General features: G+C 39.6%; 1 protein-coding gene across 1 annotated transcript in view; it reads left to right on the top strand.

Annotated features, from left to right (window-relative positions):
• Positions 1-4,579: 4,579 nt before the first annotated feature.
• The window catches only part of LOC123765218 (aminopeptidase NAALADL1), a 247,305-nt gene continuing 235,882 nt past the window's right edge, over positions 4,580-16,002 (top strand). Inside the window, exon 1 of the mRNA XM_045753697.2 lies at positions 4,580-4,831. Coding sequence (XP_045609653.2) covers positions 4,797-4,831 — 35 coding nt within the window. The 5' untranslated portion in view covers positions 4,580-4,796. The remainder of the gene's footprint in view (positions 4,832-16,002) is intronic.

The raw sequence follows: 16,002 nt of genomic DNA, 5'->3' as shown, positions 1-16,002 counted from the left end.
ATGTTCCCCCCTCTTTTACCTCTATTTTTATTTGTTCTCAACACATTTTATTCTTTTTACCCATTAGTTTTAAGCTTTAGTCATTAATGTTTTTCCTGCCCGAAACGCTTTGCGTAATAGTGGCTTTAGGCATTGTATGTACTAGCTCTATCTATAAAGCCAACAAACTTTGTAAAATCTCTTTATGTATGTACCTTACCTAAATAAAAATTATTATTATTATTATTATTATTATACATGCCGTTCCAGGGCTGATTATAGAGCCCTGGAACAAGACAGAGCAATGTCTTTAGATAGACAATGTCCATTACAGTTGCTTGTAATGGAACGGAACTGCTCTTGCTTTGAAAAATTTAGGTGAAGCCCTACTTTTCAGGTGAATTTTTGCCACCTTGCTATTAATTGGCTTACCAGCATCTACTAAATATTTTTTCCAGCATATCTTCGACACTCTTAATCTTTATTAATATAGCCAATTCATACAGGCAAGCCAAAAAAAATCCTACCTTTTCCAGGAGTTGTGGTTTGCTACATAGCAAACCACAACTAACAAACTCACACTAAACATACAAAAGACTTACTTTATCTTATTTAGAAATAAATCAACAAATGCAATTCAGCTTCAAATAGACAATGTTAACACCAGCAATAAAACTGATGGAAAGTTCGTTGGCCTCTACTTAGACAAGAGACTCAACTTCAGCCTCCACATACAACATATAACCAAGAAAAGTCTCAAAAATGGTTGGTATACTCTCTGAAATCAGATATTATGTACTAAACTCTGCTCTCCTCTCATTATACTACGCGCTAATCTATTCCTATGTTACATATGGTATCTGTGCAGGAGGGGTTCAACCACTGTAAACTACCTCAAGTCCATAATCACCCAGCAAAAATCTGCTATCAGAACAATATCAAACTCTGCTTTCAACACTCAACCCCCTCTGTTTAAATCCCTAAACGTGCTAAACATAAACTCACTTCACACATTCTCTTGTGTGGAGGGAAGTTGAAAATTTACAGAACCCTGTTCTAGAACTCTTCCTGGACAATCATCAATTTGGTGAGCATTTTCTGACAGATGAACAAACAAAGCATTAGACAATTGGCCATGTCTTACAGAGTATTTATGTTGCAAAATTCTACATTTCAAATCTTTAGATGTTTGCTCAAAATTGATTGGGAGAATTGTCTTCTTCAATAACGAATTGTAAACTACTTATAACAAGAACATAATTGAATCTGCTTTAATACAGATTACAAAAGAAAGTAATTTGAACATTAACAGTGGTTTATATAACTTAGATCCATTTTTGATTGATCAATTAAAGAGTGATTTTAGAAGGATCATTGATACACATTTGACCCACTAATTCATTGTAAATATTTGCTATCTTATGCTATTATTATCCATGTGTGGGCCTATGTGTGGGTATAAATAGGAGCTGCATCGTATGGTCCAATAGGCCTTCTGCAGTATCCACCTAATTCCCATTCATTTTTCATTGTACCTCACCTCACTTCACATCTCTCTCCTGCCTATATATGTCCAATACTTGACCTGTAAATCATTCCTTCTGAAGCTGTATTAATATACGAAAGTACTTAAGGAAATTAATGAAAAGGCAGACTCACTAGCAAAAACTGCCACTGCTCTACCTGTTGTACAGGTTCAAATACATCCAAGTTTTTCACAGATTAAGGAGCAAATCAAGAAGGAAATATTCTCAACTATCAAAAGTCACCACAGAGCCAAAGTAGCGGAAGGAAGATCCACTGCGATATGATACGAAGAAGCCACTGGTTACTCCTCTTTCAAGCCTGGCAAAAAGATATCCAGAGACGTTGCAGTAGCCATACACAGACTCAGACTTGGTTACAAGTGCTGTTGGAAGGTAATGAACCCAATAGTTAAAGAGTGTCATCTGTGAAACAGAAGCAGAGGCGCCACTATTGCACTACTTACTGGAATGTGAAGCTACTGAAGCCCTGCGCATCAAACATTAATCCAACGACAGCAGCTACATTAGATGCACATTCCACCGCGACTACAATGATTAGAAAAGCCGTTGAGGAATGGGACTCACTAGTGAGCATTCTGCATCTACATCCGCCTCCAAGATAATATTAATAAAACAAGTCTAAAACCAGTACACTAAAACAGAAGCGATAAACAAACAGGGAAAAAGGAGGAATCCCCACCTCCATTTTAAACTTATACCCAAATATCACAGTAACAAGGTTATCGCGAATAACCGAACTCAATTACGGGCTCAATTACGATATATATATTATATATAAATATATATATATATCTATATATATATATATATATATATATATATATATATATATATATATATATATATATATATATATATATATATATATATGTCGTACCTAGTAGCCAGAACTCACTTCTCAGCCTACTATTCAAGGCCCGATTTGCCTAATAAGCCAAGTTTTCCTGAATTAATATATTTACTATAATTTTTTTCTTATGAAATGATAAAGCAACCCCTTTTCTCTATGTATGAGGTCAATTTTTTTTATTGGAGTTAAAATTAACGTAGATATATGACCGAACCTAACCAACCCTACCTAACCTAACCTAACCTATATTTATAGGTAAGGTTAGGTTAGGTAGCCAAAAAAAGCTAGGTTAGGTTAGGTTAGGTAGGTTAGGTAGACGAAAAAACATTAATTCATGAAAACTTGGCTTATTAGGCAAATCGGGCCTTGCATAGTAGGCAGAGAAGTACGTTCTGGCTACTAGGTACGACATATATATATATACATATAGATAGATAGATAGATAGATATATAACAGTGTCAGACCACGGAGGAAGAATTGAAACAGGAATTTCCTTAATTGTTGTTGTTTCAGATTTAGCTACTCAGAACGAAGTGTCCATGTAGCACGGGCTATGGTGAGCCCGTAGTGGACTTACCTGGCACAGGAGCGGTGGGTACGATTTACAATGATTGATTGATGAAGATTGAGCCATCCAAGAGGTGGCAAGGCATGAATAGCCCGTAAGATTTACCATGATTGATTGATGATTGATGAAGATTAAGCCACCCCAAAAGATGGCACGGGCATGAATTGCCCGTAAGTGGTGGCCCTTTTGAGCCATCACCAGTATAAAGAGCTGATACTGGAGATCTGTGGAGGTGCGACTGCACCTTGCGTGACGGGAGATGTCTCCCGTGATTTACCATGCTTTTGCTAAGGCTTATATTCTCTTTGGATGAGGTGGTTTATAACAAGTGGATGACTGGCATAACATAAGGGATAATAATATGCTATGCCATTCATCCACTTGTTTTGTACCACCTCACCCAAAGAGAATACAGTACAAGCCTTTGCATTTTCGTTCCAAGAAGTTGACTCTGAAACATCAACAACAGCATGGTAAATTAGTCTTTGAAAATGTAAAGCGTGACCTTGCAAAACGCATCAATATAGGCGTTACACTATAATAAAAATTGTGAAAATGAACTTTGGAGAGTTAATTTTTCCGATTGGCCTAATAAGCCAAGTTTTCCTGAATTTATATATTTTTCTATTTTTTTTTCTTATGAAACGACAAATCTGGCTATTTCATTATGTATAAGTTAATTTGTTTAAATTTGAGTTAAAACTAACGTAGTTATATGACCGAACCTAACCAACCCTACCTAACCTAAACCAACACAACTACGTCAATAATTTATGTTCCTAATATAATATAATAATAATAATTAAAATAAACTAATAGGAAACAATTTATTGAAAATGAAAAAAATCACTCGGCCTATTAGGCAAATCGGGCCTTGCATAGTAGGCCAAGAAGTGCCTTTCTGGTTACTAGGTACAATATATTTATATATATATATATATATATATATATATATATATATATATATATATATATATATATATATATATATATATATATATATATATATATATATATATATGAATGAGAGGTGTGTTTGTGTGTAGACAATAGAGGGGTCATTAAGCATGGAGAGTGAGCATGGACAGGTAGTATGAAGACAGTAGCCACACTGACAGTTGCCACACCCCGACCCTGGCTGGCAAGGCTCACTTGCCACCTCTCAGCTACTCTCAAGACGCCTCCCAGCTCCACCGTGAAGATGTCTCTCCCTGGACCTCTCCTCTAATCTGTATCACCTTCATATATCAAGTTGAGATACCGTCTTACGAGGAATTCATCTGATGCTGTGCTCTTGTATTGTATGATCTATTGTATGGGTCTTTCATACGAATACAATCTGTTGCTATTCACTAAGACATCTCGGGCCGTTTTCACCCAGGTGATGTTTCCAGCTGTTGCCGCATACGTCGGGTCTTCCGTCTTTACATAATACATTTTCGCATCTGTTCGTTTAGTACACATTCACTGGATCTCCCTCATCTTTATTATTATAGCACTCACGCATCAGATCTCCTTGTTCACTGCTTTATCACTTTCAAATGAATCAATTACAATTATTGAAAGTTGTGATATTCATGAACATATTCACTTTATTGACACATTCGGAATAATATCAAAGCAGTTCGATCAACATCACCTACAACTGAATGGACTCTTCTTGAACTAAGAAACGTGTTGAGCCAAGAGAGAAGCGTAGTGCAGCGGACGACAGCAGCTGCTGTGGAGTGAGAGTGAGGAAAGTGTGTGTAGTGAAGCAGACTGTACCGGCAGTAGCGAGGGATCCCCCGAGCCCCACCTTGCACGACGCCTCCACCAGTCATGCTAGGTGTCGGGGTATAGTCAGGGTCCATGCTGGCTGACTGCACACCAACCTTCCGGCCCAGGTAAGCTCTCCATGCCCGCCGTCAGCTGGTCACATCACAGCTGGCCCACTGGCAGCAACATTTGTCGTATCACAAGCTCACGTTTCATGTGTGGGGGAGGGGAGGGAGTAGTGTAAGCGGGCCGGGTTACCTGAGATGTTTCTGTCAGCGGTAGTGAACCCCATACCCATCCTGTGAGTCGTGGTGAACCCCATACCCATCATGTGGGTGGTGGTGAACCCCATACCCATCCTGTGAGTCGTGGTGAACCCCATACCCATCCTGTGAGTGGTGGTGAACCCCATACCCATCCTGTGGGTGGTGGTGAACCCCATACCCATCCTGTGAGTGGTGGTGAACCCCATACCCATCATGTGGGTGGTGGTGAACCCCATACCCATCATGTGGGTGGTGGTGAACCCCATACCCATCCTGTGAGTGGTGGTGAACCCCATACCCATCATGTGGGTGGTGGTGAACCCCATACCCATCCTGTGAGTGGTGGTGAACCCCATACCCATCCTGTGAGTGGTGGTGAACCCTATACCCATCCTGTGGGTGGTGGTGAACCCCATACCCATCCTGTGAGTGGTGGTGAACCCCATACCCATCCTGTGGGTGGTGGTGAACCCCATACCCATCCTGTGAGTGGTGGTGAACCCCATACCCATCCTGTGAGTGGTGGTGAACCCCATACCCATCATGTGGGTGGTGGTGAACCCCATACCCATCCTGTGAGTCGTGGTGAACCCCATACCCATCCTGTGGGTGGTGGTGAACCCCATGCCCATCCTGTAAATGGTGGTGAACCCCATACCCATCCTGTGAGTGGTGGTGAACCCCATACCCATCATGTGGGTGGTGGTGAACCCCATACCCATCCTGTGAGTGGTGGTGAACCCCATACCCATCCTGTGGGTGGTGGTGAACCCCATACCCATCCTGTGAGTGGTGGTGAACCCCATACCCATCCTGTGAGTGGTGGTGAACCCCATACCCATCATGTGGGTGGTGGTGAACCCCATACCCATCATGTGGGTGGTGGTGAACCCCATATCCATCCTGTGAGTCGTGGTGAACCCCATACCCATCCTGTGAGTCGTGATGAACCCTATACCCATCATGCGAGTCGTGGTGAACCCCATACCCATCCTGTGAGTCGTGATGAACCCTATACCCATCCTGTGAGAGGTGGTGAACCCCATACCCATCCTGTGAGTGGTGGTGAACCCCATACCCATCCTGTGAGAGGTGGTGGATTATGTATATATATATATATATATATATATATATATATATATATATATATATATATATATATATATATATATATATATATATATATATATATTTTATTTTTTTTTTTTTTCAATAACAGGAAGGGAGTACCACCTCTAGCTGGAAGAAGGGGGACCCATAGCCTCGGAGGAAACCACGCATAACGCATTAGAGGGAATGTTTAGATCCCCTCCAATACAGTTTCTGTGTGCTTTTCTCCTACCACCCCCTTCCTTTTTTATTTTTTGTGCTTTATTATGCATTTGATGTATATATATATATATATATATATATATATATATATATATATATATATATATATATATATATATATATATATATATATATATATATATATATATATATGTCGTACCTAGTAGCCAGAACTCACTTCTCAGCCTACTATGCAAGGCCCAATTTGCCTAATAAGCCAAGTTTTCATGAATTAATTGTTTTTCGACTACCTAACCTACCTAACCTAACCTAACTTTTTCCGCTACCTAACCTAACCTAACCTTTAAAGATAGGTTAGGTTAGGTTAGGTAGGGTTGGTTAGGTTCGGTCATATATCTACGTTAATTTTAAGTCCAATACAAAAAAATTGACCTCATACATAATGAAATGGGTTTCTTTATCATTCCATAAGAAAAAAACTAGAGAAAATATATTAATTCAGGAAAACTTGGCTTATTAGGCAAATCGGGCCTTGCATAGTAGGCCGATAAGTGCGTTCTGGCTACTAGGTACGACATATATATATATATATATATATATATATATATATATATATATATATATATATATATATATATATATATATATATATATATATATATATATATATATATATAAATGGAAATGTTCGTTTGTTCAAAATCGCTAATCTCCGAAAGTTCTTCACCGATTGCTTTGAAATTTTCACACAATGTTGCATTTGAATAGGCGCATCTTTTTATATACCTACTGTATACATGCCTCACCTGTGACAGGTAAAAATATGCGTTTTTGAAAAACAGCGCCATCTGTTGCACATAATATCAACATTCACGCTATACTAAATATGTCACGAATTCCATTTCAATGTTTCCGATTGCATTGATAAATTTTATTTCCATAGATTTCGATTTATTTTATTTTTTATTGAATTATTTTGTGTGGCATTGTGTTGGAATTGAGCTGTGTTGTTTACCATACTGTTCATTTCGTGAGTATAGTTTATTTTTAAATTTTTTCATATTTTCATTTCATTTTTTAATTGTTTTTCTTATATATCAGTGATGGGAACATCAGATCATTTGATGGCCCCAATTTTCTGATGGGAACATGAGACCATTTGGGAAGGCAACGGACGAGGGAGTGGGGAATGGAGGGGAGGACGAGGGGACGGAAGTGAGAGAGTGTGGGGAGGACGAGGGAACAAGGGAGGGGGTAATGGTGGGGAAGAACAAGGGGATGGGGGAAATGGAGAATGGTGGGGAGGACAAAGGGACAGGGGAGTGGGGGCATGGTGGGAAGGAAGAGGGGATGGTGGAGTGGGGAATGGTGGGGAGGACTGGGGGACAGGGAAGGTTGCTGTGACTCAACGCACCTGCAATGAGCCACAGCAACGCGTGGCCGAGTACTGCTAGTATATATATATATATATATATATATATATATATATATATATATATATATATATATATATATATATATATATATATATTTTTTTTTTTTAATAGAGAAGGGAGTCGACGGGAGCCGGTCGGCCGAGCGGACAGCACGCTGGACTTGTGATCCTGTGGTCCCGGGTTCGATCCCGGGCGCCAAAAGAAAAAACAATGGGCAGAGTTTCTTTCACCCTATGCCCCTGTTATCTAGCAGTAAAATATGTACCTGGGTGTTAGTCAGCTGTCACGAGCTGCTTCCTGGGGGTGGAGGCCTTGTCGAGGACCGGGCCGCGGGGACACTAAAGCCCCGAAATCATCTCAAGATAACCACCTCTGGCTGGAAGAAGGGGGACCCATAGCCTCGGAGGAAACCACGCATAACGCATTAGAGGGAATGTTTAGATCCCCTCCAATACAGTTTCTGTGTGCTTTTCTCCTACCACCCCCCTTCCTTTTCTTTTTTTTTTTTTGCTTTATTGTGTATTTAAAGGTTACATAACATACAAGACAAATGCCTAAAGGTTATGGATCTCTTGAAGCTCCTCCGCTTCCGGACAGGAACCGAGGACGCAGCAAGCATTTCCCCTCTGGATCGCCACACTGAGGCGCTGAAACAAAAAACTGGAAGCCCTTGGGGCTCTGGTGACGTCAATGAGCTTGGAACCCAATTCCTTGATAAATCCCAAGGCACTCTTGCCCCAGGGGCCATGTGTCTCAAACGCTATGGGAACAAAGAGGTATTGACCTTCCAGTCGCCTGTACTTGAGTGATTTTGCTGTTTCCCTGTGGTTGGCCGCCCCACCTGCTTGATCAGCTCCGAAGTGTACATAGGTGTCAGCCTATGTTATATATATATATATATATATATATATATATATATATATATATATATATATATATATATATATATATATATATATATCTATATATATATATATATATATATATATATATATATATATATATATATATATATATATGTAAATGTTTATGTGTTCAAAATCGCTAATCACCGATTGCTTTGAAATTTTGACACAACGTTGCATTCGAATCCAAGCGTTTTTTTTATATTCCTATGCGCCCTATGGCCAAAATTGGACGTAATTTGAAATGAAATCGGCTCTCGAAAGTAATGTAATGTTCGGTTTTCTGTTTAGGTCCTTCGGCTTACTCGGTTAGGTTAGGAGAGGTTTTCATGACGTTTTGAAGCCTTGGGAGAATTTCCTGCCCTCCTAACCTACAAGAGGAACCTTAACTTGCTGTTGTAGAAAAGAATGCAAAATTTAATTTATATTTTTTTCGTTTTATAATTACGTCCATTTTCGGCCATACGGCCAAATTCATACATAATTTATAAGAGGACAGGTTGTATACAGCATGGACACCTCGCCTTCAAAAGTACCAACAGTATCTGCTTTGAAAAGATTTAACACAAAGGTAGAAAAATCATTCCAAACCGATGTGAACTCTCACACCAGGAACGATTAAGGGACACAGGACTTGACAACTCATCTCACCGAAACCTTTAAAACCATGAATTAGTTAGATACTAATCCAGACAACTTCTTTAAAAGGTCAAATGTAACATACAAGGGTACAACAGCTTCAAACTGAACACGCCACACTGTAGAACTGATGCTATTTCACCCATAGGGTTATAAACCCAGGGAACAACCTACCCGCCGAAGTCGTAAATGTCAAGACATTATTGCAATTAACAATCCACCTTGAAAAAATCCTCAGGGACAATGGGGGGACCTAAGATAAGAAGCCGGCTTTCTGTCCGCGTCGAAGCCATTAAGGAAATGGTAAACTCATGTAAATAATATTAATTTGCTTAAGCACCCACACCCATCCAGTGGGCGGTGGACATCCCACAGCCAACCAGTGGGCGGTGGTGCATCCTACACCCATCCAGTGGGCGGAGGTGCATCCCAAACCCACCCAGTGGGCGGTGGTGCATCCCACAGCCATCCAGTGGGCGGAGGTGCATCCCAAACCCACCCAGTGGGCGGTGGTGCATCCTACACCCATCCAGTGGGCGGAGGTGCATCCCAAACCCACCCAGTGGGCGGTGGTGCATCCCACACCCATCCAGTGGGCGGTGGTGCATCCTACACCCATCCAGTGGGCGTTGGTGCATCCCACACCCATCCAGTGGGCGTTGGTGCATCCCACAGCCATCCAGTGGGCGGTGGGCATCCCACACCCATCCAGTGGGCGTTGGTGCATCCCACAGCCATCCAGTGGGCGGTGGTCATCCCACACCCATTCAGAGGGCGGTGGTGCATCCCATCCAGTTTAGAGTCACGTGTACAGTTTACAGTCACGTGTACGCAGTAGCGACAGTATATAACCTTGAGATATTTGACTTTAAAGATCCGTGACATTATATCTCTCCGAATTAAATATACATTTCTTGAACATTTATAATATAATTATTTATTAATCGTCGAATTTGTGTTCATATGAAATTACATTGTAACACAATGTATGTGAGTAGTTGGGGTGAGGGAGGCTTGGTCAGCTCCGTGGCTCCAGGTGGCGCTATACCTTCCCAACCAGATATTTTTAGCCAAGGTTAAGCCTAGCTCTAGTAACACTTATAGACGTCTGCTGGCCTTATTGGATGACCCATTGATACATATGTGGCTCTTCCTACATTATAGGATCATAGCTAAATATAATGACGTGCAAATATCATTGTCTCAGACCTATTAAATTTTGCTTCATAATACATACAAGTATTCGCTTGGCCTTAAGCAACGTAGATTAACCTACCTGTTAATGCAGAAAAACTGCATCTAACACGTATTTATAGCATGATGATGAGAGACATAATTGACTCGCTGGACACACACATTCACAACACACCAATGTGAGGAGACTGACAACTAATCCACAAATTATTTTAACATTCAGTTAATAGTAAAGCCTAGCAATATTTCTCATATCCGATTATTATTTAAGATAACCTTTTGAACCTTCATTTGTTGTCATTTGATAAAGTGTTTGTAATATTATTTAAAATAATTTACTTACGAAATGAAATGCAAATTGCTAAACGAAATGAAAAGAATCGAAACCGATATAAACGACGGAGGACCTGTGGCAACCCGTAGGGGACCTTAACCAATTTAACCTTTATCGTCAATCTCTCGCAGAGAGCTTGTACATTGACAATCTCTCGCAGAGAGCTTGTACATTAACAATCTCTCGCAGAGAGCTTGTACATTAACAATCTCTCGCAGAGAGCTTGTACATTGACAATCTCTCGCAGAGAGCTTGTACATTAACAATCTCTCGCAGAGAGCTTGTACATTAACGATCTCTCGCAGAGAGCTTGTACATTAACGATCTCTCGCAGAGAGCTTGTACATTAACGATCTCTCGCAGAGAGCTTGTACATTAACGATCTCTCGCAGAGAGCTTGTACATTAACGATCTCTCGCAGAGAGCTTGTACATTAACGATCTCTCGCAGAGAGCTTGTACATTAACAATCTCTCGCAGAGAACTTGTACATTAAGAGAGAATAAGTTTTATACAGACCATGGGCTCATATTCCAAGTATTAACCTTATATCTAAACGATCTGCTTGAGATATATTTTTTGCAAATTAAACAGTCAGCCGGATATCCATTACCTCATTAATGGTTAAACATTGCGTTGGATTCCTGGCAGTGACTCTTGCATGCAAGTGGTCTACCTCTCAAGGAGAGAGGCAGTATGACTGTGACGTGCAACTGGCCTACCTCTCAAGGAGAGAGGCAGTATGACTGTGACGTGCAACTGGCCTACCTCTCAAGGAGAGAGGCAGTATGACTGTGACGTGCAACTGGCCTACCTCTCAAGGAGAGAGGCAGTAGAGGCCAACTCCGTACGTGCGCTCGAGGCATTAGGGGTAGGGGAGGCATTTAGATTATTATAGCTGCAGGGAACGGCCCGGCAACACAACTAAGTTAATACCTAAACGCAGAGAGCAGCCTTGCTTGCTTCACCACCTCAGACACCACATTGATCCTGTCATATTAACATTAATCTATATATATACCTTTCATATTAACATTAATCTATATATGATAAAATAGTTGTAAAACAAATTGGTTTTAATTACTCTGGCGAAGCGATAATAATAGGCTTTTTTATAGCATAATCTAATTCAAGCAAACAAAAGTAATACAGTATTTTAGGAAAGTAGTTTTACCCACTTTTTCAAATATATTTTTGGAAGGTGCATCAATGTCTAGTAAAGAAAGTCAGCGAGTAGAATAAAGTATCATGGTTAAATTATTTTCTTAAATACACATCTGTTAATTTGTTAGAAAGTTCTGTAATTGAATGTCTACTTCATACGTACCGACATCTATGGTATGGGTTGTTAATGTTAAATATAAATTTACTTGTAAGCTGGTAAAAACAAATAGCAGAAGACACGTTGTAATAATATAATGAGTTTCAACATATACTGAACAGTATTACGCTTCATAACAAAATTATTTTGTTGAATATGACCGAAAGGGTAAGATTAATGATTCTAACACGAATCTTCTCTATATTTCTTACGTTTTTCTTCACTATCGGGGGCAATTGAAATATTAACTCTCCAAAGTTCATTTTCTCATTTTTTATTTATGGTCTGACGCCTAAAAGCGTTTCGCAAGGGCTTCTTACATTTTCAAAGACAGGTTTACACATCTCATTTCATGCTTATATTCGTTTTGGGTGAGATGATATGACACAAATGTTTTTGGGTAAGGTGACAGAACACGAAGCAATGGGTATAAATTTGATATGAAAACATAAGAATGAAAGTAACTTCAGAAGGTCTATTGGACCATATTTTCTCTTACTGCTTCTATTTTGGTTCGGGGTCTTGAAGTGGGTAGAATATAGTTGTACATTAATTGGCCATTGATTGCTGGTGTTGACGTTCTGATATGTAGTGCCTCGCTGATGTCGAGTCTCCTGCTATCACTGTATCTATCAATGATTTTTGTGTTGCTTGTTAAGATTTCTCTGTTGATGGTCAGGCTGTGAGAAGAGATTATATGTTCCTTGAGATATATATAACATAATTATACATATAACATAATTATAAATATAACATAATTATACATATAACATAATTATACATATAACATAATTATAAATATAACATAATTATACATATAACATAATTATACATATAACATAATTATACATATAACATAATTATATGTTATATACGCATGGCGAAGGTGAAACGCCATGCAACCTCTGAAGAGTCAACAAACGCAACACCTGTACCCCCTATTAGACTGTTTTACAGGAACTTCTTCTCAATGGCTCATAAAACGGAGGAAAGTGTCCTGAAAGATATTATTAATAGGAACGTTTTCCTTACAGACAAAAATCAGAAAATACAACTGACAATTTACTACAAAAACAAGAAAACGGCCAACCTACTCATGAAGAACTCCCCAGACACCAAACAGAACGTCTTGAAGGAAACCAACGTCGTCTAAACCTTCACATGCCCACTTGGGGACTGTAAGCCCCAAAGATCTCAGTATATAGGCAAGACAACAACGTCTCTTTCTAGGCGATTAACAATGCACAAACAACAGTGCTCCATCAAGGAACATATAATCTCTTCTCACAACCAGACCATCACCAGAGAAATCTTAACAAGCAACATAGAAATCATCGATAGATACAGTGATAGCAGGAGACTCGACATCAGCGAGGCTCTACACATCAAAAAGTGAATACTAACAATCAACAGCCAATTAACACATAACTATATTCTACCCACTTCAAGACCCCGAACCAACATAGAAGCAGTAAGAGAAAATATGGGCCAATAGGCCTTCTGTAGTTACTTTCATTCTTATGTGTTCATATCTAATTTATACCCATTGTTTCATGTTCTGTCACCTCACTCAAAAACATTTGTGTCATATCACCTCACCTAAAACGAATATAAGCATGAAATGATATGTATAAATCTGTCTTTGGAAACGTAAAAAGCCCTTGCGAAACGCTTTTAGGCGTCAGACCATAAATAAAAAATGAGAAAATGAACTTTGGAGAGTTAATATTACAATTACCCCAGACAGTGAAGAAAAACGTAAGAAATATTGAGAAGATTCGTGTTAGAATCATTAATCTTACCCTTTCGGTCATATTCAACAAAATATGTTTACAAGAAAGCCTGCTACCAAAATATACTAATAACAAAACTATTCTAAACTATTACCATAATATCAGCATTCCCACTTTACATAAATAAATGACATAAATATCACAACCCAAAACGTGAGCACAACATCAAGATCATTCCAGCCTGGTCTCATGTTAGGCAGTAAGACAGGTTAGGTGGGAGTTGTAGGTTAGGATGCAAGGCTGGCCAGGGAGTCCGGCTTCAACCTTGACGAGCGACCGTCTGGGCTGCCTGGGACCCAACGGAACACGTGACGCGAGGTTAACCATTGGGTCTCTATACTGCCCTGGGACCCAACGGAACACGTGACGCGAGGTTAACCATTGGGTCTCTATACTGCCCTGGGACCCAACGGAACACGTGACGCGAGGTTAACCATTGGGTCTCTATACTGCCCTCAGGCATTCCTCTTCAACGGCCTAAACTGACACGACGCCTGGCACACTCATCGCCTGGGTCACAGGTAAGGTCGTGCAAAGCGAGTAATAGGCCTAAACCAGATGGGATATGTAGGCCCCACTTCAAACTGCTCATTTAGCACTTTTCTAATCAGTACTAAATACATATATGATTCATGATTAGATATATATGATGCAATCTATTTTATATACTTGCAACTATCAGAACAGAATATAATGGCTAAAAAGATTTATAAAACAGGCAATGATAAACAATTTTATTCAAGTAGGCCCCCTCAAAACCCCATACCAACTGTCATCCCCACTATTCTGGCCTGGTCACAGAGAAGGTGATCGTCTTTAGTTGTTTGGTTAGATTTTCGTGACGAGACAGTGTTTCGGCCCTGAAGTTAGCGGGCTCCTAGTATGCCTTCGGGGCATGGAGGAGTCTGGTGCCTGTTCTATCGGAGGTCTCTGGAAACGTTGTTGTTCAGAACAGTCTCCGTGGTGTAGTGGTAAGACACTCGCCTGGCGTTCCGCGAGCGCTTTGTCATGGGTTCGTATCCTGGCCGAGGAGGATTTACTGGGCACAAATCCTTAACTGTAGCCTCTGTTTAACGCAACAGTAAAATGTGTACTTGGTTGTAACAGGCTGCACAAGAATGTAACAACTCTTGTATATATCTATAAAAAAAAAAAAAAAAAAAAAAGATGGGGTAGATAAAGTTTAGCAAGGGTCCGTCGTGGTTCGGTCGTTTGGCGCCTTATCCTCTAGGCAGTGGTTCCCAACGGTGGATTGCGAAATGTTTTCTGTTTGTTCGCAGAACCTAAATTCTGAGTGCTAGTTTCTCTGAATCATCGAGAATTAGCAAATAGAAAATGTCCTAATCGCATTTGTGTTGCTCACATGGCCCCACAAAGTGAGGTAATTTGATAAAACATCTATGCCATAGCTTACCACCAAGTGTTGTCGGGATGTTGGGGAAATAGCCTTTGCTACTAATGTCTTTTGTACAGTCATGGTTGGTCGAGTGGTTAAAGAACTGGGTACGCCCTGGTGCATAGTGCTCCTGGCTGTCTGGATTCGAATCCTTCTTGGGTGTGGAGTTTTCAGTTGCATATTGGCTTGGGAATCATTCAAACTTGTTTATATATATATATATATATATATATATATATATATATATATATATATATGTCGTACCTAATAGCCAGAACGCACTTCTCAGCCTACTATTCAAGGCCCGATTTGCCTAATAAGCCAAGTTTTCATGAATTAATGTTTTTTCGTCTACCTAACCTACCTAACCTAACCTAACCTAGCTTTTTTTGGCTACCTAACCTAACCTTACCTATAAATATAGGTTAGGTTAGGTTAGGTAGGGTTGGTTAGGTTCGGTCATATATCTACGTTAATTTTAACTCCAATAAAAAAAAATTGACCTCATACATAGAGAAAAGGGTTGCTTTATCATTTCATAAGAAAAAAATTATAGTAAATATATTAATTCAGGAAAACTTGGCTTATTAGGCAAATCGGACCTTGAATAGTAGGCTGAGAAGTGAGTTCTGGCTACTAGGTACGACATATATATATATATATATATATATACATATACATATACATATATATATATACATATATATATGTATATATATATAT

Source organism: Procambarus clarkii, chromosome 33 (assembly GCF_040958095.1).
Source record: "Procambarus clarkii isolate CNS0578487 chromosome 33, FALCON_Pclarkii_2.0, whole genome shotgun sequence".
Classification (NCBI taxonomy): Eukaryota; Metazoa; Arthropoda; class Malacostraca; order Decapoda; family Cambaridae; genus Procambarus; species Procambarus clarkii.
This window is presented reverse-complemented; position numbering and strand designations above follow the sequence as displayed.